Raw genomic sequence first — 10210 nt, forward strand, 5'->3', positions numbered from 1 at the left:
ATGGAGGTATTAGTAATGATCTTTCAAGAATCACTAGCTTTTTGGAATGGTTTTGGTGAACTGGAAAATTACAAATGTCACTCCACTCTTTAAGAAGGAAGGGAGGGAAAAGACAGTAATTATAGGCCAGTTGACCTGACTTCAATCGTTGGGAAGAAGTTGGAGTCTATTATTAAGGATAAGGTTTCAGGGTACTTGGGGGCACATGATAAAATAAGCCAAAGTCAGCATGGTTTCCTTAAGAGGAAATCTTGCTTGACAGATGTGTTGGAATTCTTCGCGAAAATAGCAGGCAGGGTAGACAAAGGCGAGTCAATGGACATTGTTTACTTGGATTTTTTGAAGGCCTTTGATGAGGTGCTACACTTGAGACTATTAAACAAGATAACGGCCCATGGTATTATAGGAAAGGTACTAACACGGATAGAAATTTGCCTGACAGAGGCGAAAAGTGGGAATAAATGGGGCCTTTTCTAGTTGGGCCACATGGATCTGTATTGGACTACATTTTTCACATTATATTTCAATGAATTAATGGCTTTGCGACCAGGTTTGTGGATGATTCAAAGGTAGATGGAGGAGCAGGTGTGTTGAGGAAGCAGGGAGTTTGCCGAAGAACTTGGACAGATTAGAAGAATGGGCAATAAATTGACAGATGATGTAGACATTTTTCTAAACAGGAAGAAAATTCAGAAATCAGAGGCGCAAAGGGACTTGGAAGTCCTCGCAAAGGATTCCTTAAAGGTTGATTTGCAGGATGAGTCAGTGGTAAGAAAGACAAATGTAATGTTACCTTTCATTTCAAGAGGACTACATTATAAAAGCAAGGATGTAATGCTTAGGCTTTATACCCAGGGTATTGGGGGCAGTTTAGAGCCCCTTATCTAAGAAAGGATGCGCTGGCATTGGAGAGGGTCCAAAGGAGGTTCACCAGAATGATCTTAGGAATGAAGGGTTAACATATGAGGAACAATTAGCTCTAGGCCTGTACCCGGGGGATCTCATTGAAACCTATTGATTATTGAAAGGTCTAAATAGAGTGGACGTGGAGAGAATGTTTCTTATAGTGGGGGAGTCTAGGACCAGAGAGTGCCGCCTCAGATGAGAGGGACGCGCCTTTAGAACAGAGATGAAGAGGAATTTCTGTAGCCAGAAGGTGATTTGATTGTGAGGAATTTATTGCCCTGAAGGCTGTGGAAGCCAAGTCATTGGAATTATTTAAAGCTGAGTTTAATAAATTCTCGACTTGTAAGAGCTTCAAAGGCTAAGGGCAGAAGGCAGGCAAATGGGTTGAGAGAGATGAAAGATCAGGCATAATGAAATGGTGGAACAGATTTGATGGGCCAGATGGCTTAATTCTGCTATGTCTTATGGTCTAAGTGGTGACTGAATTCAGTTCCTGAAGCTGCAGAGAAAGAGTTGGATTAGTCTGTGAAACTGGGCCCTGTGTATCTAACCAACTGATGTCATAGGTTCATGTCACTGTTTGAAGGAGCAAGGGAGGTCCAGGGTCTCAATTAATCATACATCCCCATGCCAGCATGAAAACGGATAACCTGTGGCGATTATCCCATGCTGTTCATGGGAGGTTGTAGTGTTGCCAGGTTTAACTACTTCAACAGGTTCAATAGGTACATTTAATATCAGAGAAATGTATACAATATACATCCTGAAACTCTTTTTCTTCACAAACATCCACGAAAACAGAGGACTGCCCCAAAGAATGAATGTCAAACCCCAAAGACCCCCAGCACCCCCTCCCACGCACAAGCAGCAGCAAGGTAATGACCCCCCCCGCAGCAAATAAGCATCGCCCGCCCCACCAAGCACTCAAGCGTGCAACAAAGCATCAATAAGACACAGACTTGCAGTACTCCAAAGATTACTCATTCACCCAATAATTTGATATACTACCTGCTCTCTTTCTCCCAAATAAGGGAAAAAGGTGTCCCCATTTCACAGCGAGACGAGACATAACAAATAACTTGCTGATTTATGGTGTTAAAAGTCTGTTGCGTTGCTTTTTCCAAGCTCCGTGCCTAGAGAGTCGGTCCCAGAATGGCTTGAGTCTCTGCGCACATTGCCAGCAACAAGCTCACTGCTTCCGATCTTCCGTGTTCTCCCGTGACCCATCAGGCAGCAACACCAGCCTTGAATCAGCCCACCTCTAGATCCACAAACATCCGGCACCCTGAAAGCGTGCAAGTCTTCCAGGCTGCGTCCTTGGGATATCAAAAAACGGCGGGTCATGAGGCCCTGAGAGCGAGTCCCATTTTGGCAAAGAACCAAAATCAGAGTGTAACTCCAGGCCAGGGTCTTCAAAGGAACCTTGAAAAGGGAAAAAAAATATATCAAAGAAAGAACAGAGCTGATTCCAAAGATGCAAGCAAAGGAGTCGCCGTTTAGCACCATCATCGCTCACATCACTCAGCTCCACTCACTTCTTTACAATAGTGACTATACTTAACAAGAAATTAATTGGCATTAGTTCATTATTGTCATGCATAGAGATGCAGGGGGAAGCAGTTGTTTGCCTGCCAGCCTGACGTGCAATCCCATATACAAGTATTCGGGGTTATTAAAAAAGGACAAAGTATAGAATACAGTGTTACAGGATAAAGTATAGTGCAGGTAGACAAGACCATGACAAGCTAGAAGGGTTTATCTTTTAGAGTACGAGAGGTCTGTTTAAAAATCTAATAACAATGGGATAGAAGCTATCTTTGAGCCTGGTGGTATATGCTCTCAAACTTTTGTATGTAATGCCCTATGGGAGGGCGGTTGGGGGAGAGAGCAATTAGAGTGGGAGGGATCTTTGATTATGTTAGCTGATTTCCCGAAGCAGTAGGCAGAGTCAATGGAGAGAAGGTCGGTGGGTGTGGTGGACCTTGTCTAAAACAGACTCAATGTTGGGAGGTTTTACCAAAGCTGACAGAAGTGCAGTATCGTTCATCTCTTGCTGAACATGGCACCTTACTTCCACCCCTCTCCCCACCTTTTTCTGCAGGGTTTCAACCGGGTCTTTGAAGCCATGCCTGAGATCAGCTTGGATGTACCAAACTCCTACAGAACGCTGAAGGACTTTGTGAACCTTTGCCATCAGCAAGGTGTCATCACCAAAGCACTCCAGGAGCAGTGTCCTTCATGGTACTGTGTCAAAACTTAAGTTCTGTGACTCTACTTGTATCAGGCTAGAACCTCAGGAATGAAATAATCAGGCCTTAAGCTAAATTGTTGGTGATTGGGTGCAGGGGTGTAGGTTCAACTGAAGTTTAAAAAATTTGAGAAAGGATAATACAATAATTTGAAGGAAGTGAATTGGGTAATGAGTTTGTCTGGAATGGATTATCATTAGTACATAGCCTGAGCAAGGAGAAATGCTAACTAGTTCAAGATTTTATCTGATTACACATTGCAACTTTAAGTGGATGAATTAACACCAAAAATAGAAATAAATAAGAATAATCTAATGGTCATTATGGAGTTGCTGTTGCATAATTTAACATGTAATAAATATTCCCGTATACTTTTAGGACAGACAGGCAATGTGGAAAATTCCACAATGAAAGAGTGGGATAATGGATTAGGTGCCTGTTCTGAAATTTGGGCAGCACAGTGGTTCAGCTAGGAGAGCTATTCCATGCAGCTCCAGGGACCTCATTTCAGTCCTGATCCTGGTGCTGACTGTGTGGATTTTGCCCATTGCTTTGATTGCATGGTTGCAAAATGTGTTCCCCTTTTCTACATCCCAGAAACATGCTGGTTAGTAGGTTATTTAGCTGTGTGTGGGTGAGTGGTAGAATCTGAGGAGAGTTGATGGGAATGTGGAGAGAATCTAAAACACATGGGAAACATAAGAGACTGTAGACACTGAAATCTGGAGCAACAATCAATCTGCTGGAGGAACTCAATGGGTTGAGCAACAGTGAGAAGAAGGGAAAAATTGGTGCAGATGGTGAGCTAAGTGACCTGTTTCTTTTAATTTGACCTTTGAATTTTGTATCTGTCTGTGACTATAAAGTCAAGTAGAACCAATGCGGCTGGAGCTGAGAAATAGCAAAGAGCAGAGAGCATTATCCATCAACAATTCAGGGCGGAATATGTCAATGATTTAGATGAGGGCATTGAAAACTATATCAGCAAGTTTGCTGACGATACTAAACTAGGTGGCTGTGTGACATGCGAAGAGGACGTTAGGAGAATACAGGGAGACTTGGATAGGCTGAGTGAGTGGGCAGATACTTGGCAGATGTCATTCAATGTGAATAAATGTGAAGTTATCCACTTTGGAAGCTGGAACAAGAGGGCAGAGTATTGTCTGAACGGTGTTGAGTTAGGTAAGGGAGAAATGCAAAGAGACCTAGGAGTCCTAGTTCACCAGTCAATGAAGGTGAATGAGCAAGTGCAACAGGCAGTGAAGAGGGCAAATGGAATGTTGGCCTTTGTTACAAGGGGAATTGAATACAAGAGCAAGGATGTACTTTTGCATTTGTACAGGGCCCTGGTGAGACCACACCTGGAATATTGTGTACAGTTTTGGTCTCCAGGTTTAAGGAAGGACATTCTGGCAATTGAGGAAGTGCAGCGTAGATTCACTAGGTTGATTCCTGGGATGGCAGGGCTGTCTTACGCAGAGAGATTGGAGAGATTGGGCTTGTACACGCTGGAATTGAGGAGATTGAGAGGGGATCTGATTGAAACGTTTAAGATAATTAAAGGATTTGATAGGATTGAGGCAGGAAATATGTTCCAGATGTTGGGAGAGTCCAGTACCAGAGGGCATGGATTGAGAATAAGAGGTCAGTTATTTAAAACAGAGTTGAGGAAGAGCTTCTTCTCCCAGAGAGTTGTGCAGGTGTGGAATGCACTGCCTCGGAAGACGGTGGAGGCCAATTCTCTGGATGCTTTCAAGAAGGAGCTGGATAGATATCTGATGGATAGGGGAATCAAGGGATATGGGGACAAGGCAGGGACTGGGTATTGATAGTGAATGATCAGCCATGATCTCAGAATGGCGGTGCAGACTCGAGGGGCCGAATGGTCTACTTCTGCACCTATTGTCTATTGTCTATAAATTGGGAAGTATTGTGTGTATCGAAAATGATACTATAGCCCCAGTAGAGCTTTGATCTATATAGGGTCTGGGAAAACCAAGTATAATGCTGAGAAGAGGAATGCATGAAGTTGGTTTCCTGGATACTGAAGAACCAACAAGGCAGCAGGTTATTTTGGTTTTCGTGTTGTGCTACCAAAAAAAAGTTAATTCATGATTTGGTTAAGGGCCTTTGGGGACTAGTTCATAATATAGTGAAGTTTTACATTGGGACCAAAAGAAATTTTGTTCATTCTGAAAATGGATGTGGATAAAGCCAGCTTGCTGATGCGGTGTGAGTGACATGATTCTTTTCCAGACAGAATGAAAAGCCCAACAGCAAAAATGGCCACTGCTATCAAGAAACATAAAAATAAAATGGTTTAGTTGTCAAAAAGTGCATTTAAGCTGAAGATTGGAAAAAGGCGAGGTCAGCAGAGCAGCAATGAAACATGGATGTAAAGGCTAGCAGGGAATGTAAATGCATTGAACTGGCAAAGATCCTCATTAATGGAATAAATGAGGCATATTTGAACTTTCAGAAAGCCTTTGATAAGGGGCCGCATGAGATTATTAAGCACAATTGTATCATGGATTGGTGAATGGACCACAGATAATATTGACAATAAATGGTCATTTTTGGGCTGGGGGTGATGTCGGCATCAGTGCTGACAACAGTACTGAACGTTTGTACCACTGGTTTGGGTGAAGGGACTAAATGTAGTTTATCCAAGTTTGCTAGTGATACAAAGCAGGGTAGCAGCAAGGGCAGCCAGGGAGATGTAGATAGGTTAAGCTAACGGGCAGGAACATGACAAACAGAAATTGTGGACAAAAACAGAAAAGTGAGAAAGAGATTTTTTTCAACCTGGTGGAAGATTGAATGGTGTTGATGGTCAGAAGGAGTCTGGTGGCCCTATAACGGAATCACTGTTGATTAACATGTAGGTCCAGCAAACAAATGGTGTGCTGCCCTACAGTGCAATGTACAGGATTAAAAATGCCTTGCCCTAGTTGTATGGAACATTGTAGACCATATTTAGAAATTTTTGTTCTCCATGTCCAAGGATGAGTGTCCTTGTGATAGAAGGGAGTTTGGGATGGAGAGGAGATGCTCAAGTCTGCATCAGTCACAATGGTGAATGGAAAGGTGGTTTTAACCATGAGCAATGTACAGTATCTGAGGTGTGAGGTATTGCCCTTGTTTCTGGGCAGGTTAAACCATCTGCTGACTGCTCCATGCTTTAGTGAATGCATTAGGAGCAACTTGCCTTTATATGGTGGCTTGCATGAAGGATAAATGAAATATAGTGGCACTGCATGTGAGGACAGGAGCCAGGCTGGCTCAGCATGTTGGGCTAGAAGGTCAGCAGATGGGCAGGAAGATTTAGGGACTGATTTAAGAACTGTTGTTTACACGTGATTGAATCTGCTAAGGTAATAACAATTGGGAACCTCAGAAGAACAAAATTAGTGGTGTTCAGAGATCAGGAGTGTGGGGATGGATAAAGTGATAGAGATGGGGAGGGAGAGGTTCAGAGGAATCCCATGAAAAATTTCAAGACAAGGCGAAAATCAGAAAATGCTGGAAACACTGTCAGAACTGGGAAAAAAGAAAAACATAGTTACTGATGGGATGGGGGGGGAGTGTTGGGACAAATGGGATATTAGTGATAGGTTGATAACATGGGCAGTTACAGGGTGATTACTTCCTTGTCTTGGATTCCAACCAGTAATAGGCTTAACTGAGGTTTTATACAAATGAGCTGAGCCTTTTCATGTTTCAATGACTTGCAACAAAATTAGCAAGTTATGATACAGAGAGAGAAAGCAAGTTACGTGCAGCTACAATATTTCCAGCACTTGCGCTCTGAGAGCTCCAGTATTGACAGCTTTTTTCATTTTGGTTTGAAATTGATCCGTTGGTAGATTGGGAAAATAGTTACTAACCTGACAGCACAGGAGCAAAGGTCAGATCGGACTGTTGCCTATCTCCTTACTAGAACAGCTGAGTCTAGAGTTGACAGAAACACAGGAGGGTCGGAGCTACCACAGCAGAGGTACTGCTAGTGTTATTCTCTTGCCTGTTTGTCTAGTCTGTCTAATAGTGCCCCCATCCCCCATTACACCTCCACTGAGGACTGAACATCAGCGCACAAGTGTTCAGCCCCAAGTACAGAAACAGATTGGTTCAGACTGAGCAGATTTCTTCCTGCAGAAGAAAATGGAAGGGTGACTGTAGACATCTTTAATGTGGTGATGGCATTCAAGGATTCAGGAGGCAGTTTCCACTTTAAGGACCTAAAGAGACGCAAACCAGGGGCCACAATATTCACCACTTAGAGGGATATTTGTACCCGCAAAAGGGTTGGCAATGTGGAGCATGATTGTGAGTAGTATTCATAGACGGTTTAACAGAGTAGTAGGGACAGGCTGTGATTGCCCCCTTCATGCTATAAAACTGTCCAAACCTGCAGGATCCCAGTCCTAGGAGCTATAGTAGCTTCTATTTTAAATCTCTTATGTGGCTGTTAAATAAATGCTGAGAGAAAGTGCCTTGTTATTTTTAGCACTGTAGCTGATGGCATATCTACTGTAGGCAGAGGAGTTATGTTACCTTCCTATGCAGTACTGGGGAAACGTTTCCACTCTGCTGAATGTGCCACTTAAGTGCAAGGTGTTGTTGCACTTCATCATTTCTGAGGTATCAGTGTTCTTCGATCTGATTCATGTGGTTATTTACTCTCCTTTTTTAGTAACATCAGGCACTCTGCAGATGAATACACCAGAGACTGCATTACTGCCACAGCCCAGTAACAAGCCTGGACGACAGATGGGACATGCTGGAGGGAGTCTCAGCAAGGGTTGTGTTTGGTTCTGCAGATAAAGGGGTCTCAGGGTTCATCAGGTGGGGAAGCAACCTGTAGGGTTCTGTTAATTGGTCTTCCTGCCTGTTGTAATTTTGCAAATGCCTAACCTTAACTGTATTTGTGCTTTTGAATTTGCTTCTCATTGCAGTGAGAAGCACCTTCTCATTTTTGCACCTTCTCATTGCAAAAGCCACAATTTGCTTTTGGCTCAGATCTTTGGAAGGGTCAGCTGGAGACCCAAATGGATTGAGAAATTTTGAAATGCTTCCTGTTGAACCAGATCTTTGAATGTATTTCTTGGTGGTGTTTACTCTGGGTGTTTCTCACACTGCAGTCAAGAATAGTCAAATGTTTAAATCCAGTCTGTAACATTTATAATCCAAATGCCTTCTTGAAAATAAAACCCTATGCTTGATCATGGTGGTCTGTGGTTTTCTTGGTGTTCTGTTGCAAGAAGCTTGGATAGGCCTTGAGGATTTATGGAGGTGGCAGAGAACCAGAGCTTCTGGCTGTACCATCAAGTACCCACTTAAATTAATCAAACTTTATTCTCCCTGTGTTCATAGATATTCCCTTTGTCCCACCTTCCTCTCCTCAACCTTGACTGTAAATTGAAACAAACTTGTTTCTCTCTGTGCTAGTTCTGACTTTCTGAATGCTTTTTGAATTTTCTGTTTTTATTTCCAATTTTCAGTATCTGCAGTTTTTTGAATTACATCCAATAAACTGACTCTGTGTAAACTGGAATCAAGTTACAAATATTCGGAGAGAACAGTTAAGAATTTCTTGCAGATCACGGCTTCAGATTTCAAAGCAAACAAGGGGTGGATGAATAAACTGTTGTTGACACCTACCAGATTCAGCAGCCACACAGAAAGGAGTTTTCCAGTTGCTAACACAGCAAATTACTCTTGGCAAATCAATTAAATTGCCTGATGGAGATTGTGCATAGAAGCGAAAACTAACAGCTGGGCCTTGTCTTTCTAATTTTACACAATGTATGAAAAGGCTGGTCTAATTTAAAAGATACCAAGAGAATTTGCCAACAAGAGAAAGTTTAAATCTTCCCTTCGACACGAGATCAGTGGACTCTCCTAATGCTTCCTCGCTGTGATCCCCGCTGCTCCCTGACTCTTTGACCATGTACTCAACTAGACCTGCTACTACAGCCATGTACCCTCTCTGGGAACATAGCTTCACTGCCAGCTTATACCACAGGTTTCTAGATTCATTCTCAAGTTGCTCAATTTGGCCCCTCACAAGACCCCAGGTACTCTCATTCAATTGACTGTTTCTTCCACTGCCTCTCTCACCGCGTTCTATGCGCCACATTTTCTGCCATGAGGAGGTACCTAGTGTCCCAATCCCAGTCACATCCACAACTCTGTGATTCTCCCTCTGCTCCCTGTACGCTGTTTCACCCTCTGCTGCATCCACGCTTTCAATTGCCTGGACGTCACCAGACCACGATCCCTACTGCTGACCTCAACAGTTCTAACAAACCACAGCAGACTCAAAACCCGGGTTCCACCGCTATCAATGCAGTGAAACACTCTGGTTCCATTGACTGCATAAGTCTAGGGAAGACAGTTTCCGGTCCTGCTAAACATTGAGAAGCAAGCCAACCCTGAAACCCCTATTTATGTAGATGCTGTGTGATTTGTTATCGTTGCAAGTAAGTACCACGAAATAACAGACAGTACACTGCATACAATTAAACGATGTAGTTTTATAATTCTTAATTTGACTAGAGGGTTAGTAAAGAAAAAGCAAAAAGAAGAAAAGGGACCATTTTAATGGAACAGTCTAATGTACACAAGTTGGCTTCCCCTTTGCCAATCCTCTTCATCGAATCGTGGCCCTGCTCCAGGTCAAGTTCTATGACCCCTTCTCTCCGGTGGTCGCCTTCCTTCATCCCACGCCAAACAAAAGTCCCAGCTCACACCGGTGTCAGGCACATAACATAACACAAAAGCACACTCCCTTCACTGGACAGCTCACATTATAAGCACCCATTATCTCTAACCATAACTCAAACACTGCTTCTACAGAAAGACCTTTACATTAGCTGTGAAACCTTTCCCAGGGTGTTAGACTCTTCCCCCCACCCCCCCACCAAAATTAGTCAGGTCCTCATGACATTGAGGTTATTTGCCATTCCTTCATACAATGCACAAAGTCCAACCCAGGTGTAAATGGCAGTGACATGGCTCACTAAGGGGATAGGTGCCACACTCTGTTCTAGTGC

General features: G+C 43.1%; 1 protein-coding gene across 1 annotated transcript in view; it reads left to right on the forward strand.

Moving 5' to 3' along the window:
* LOC132405288 (programmed cell death protein 4-like) overlaps positions 1-8377 on the forward strand; it is a 44587-nt gene extending 36210 nt beyond the window's left edge. The window contains exons 10-11 of the mRNA XM_059989971.1: positions 3008-3147; positions 7849-8377. Of these exons, the coding sequence (XP_059845954.1) occupies positions 3008-3147; positions 7849-7909 (201 nt within the window). The 3' untranslated portion in view covers positions 7910-8377. The remainder of the gene's footprint in view (positions 1-3007; positions 3148-7848) is intronic.
* The last annotated feature ends 1833 nt before the right edge of the window (positions 8378-10210 follow it).

This window comes from Hypanus sabinus, chromosome 15 (assembly GCF_030144855.1).
Source record: "Hypanus sabinus isolate sHypSab1 chromosome 15, sHypSab1.hap1, whole genome shotgun sequence".
Lineage (NCBI taxonomy): Eukaryota > Metazoa > Chordata > Chondrichthyes > Myliobatiformes > Dasyatidae > Hypanus > Hypanus sabinus.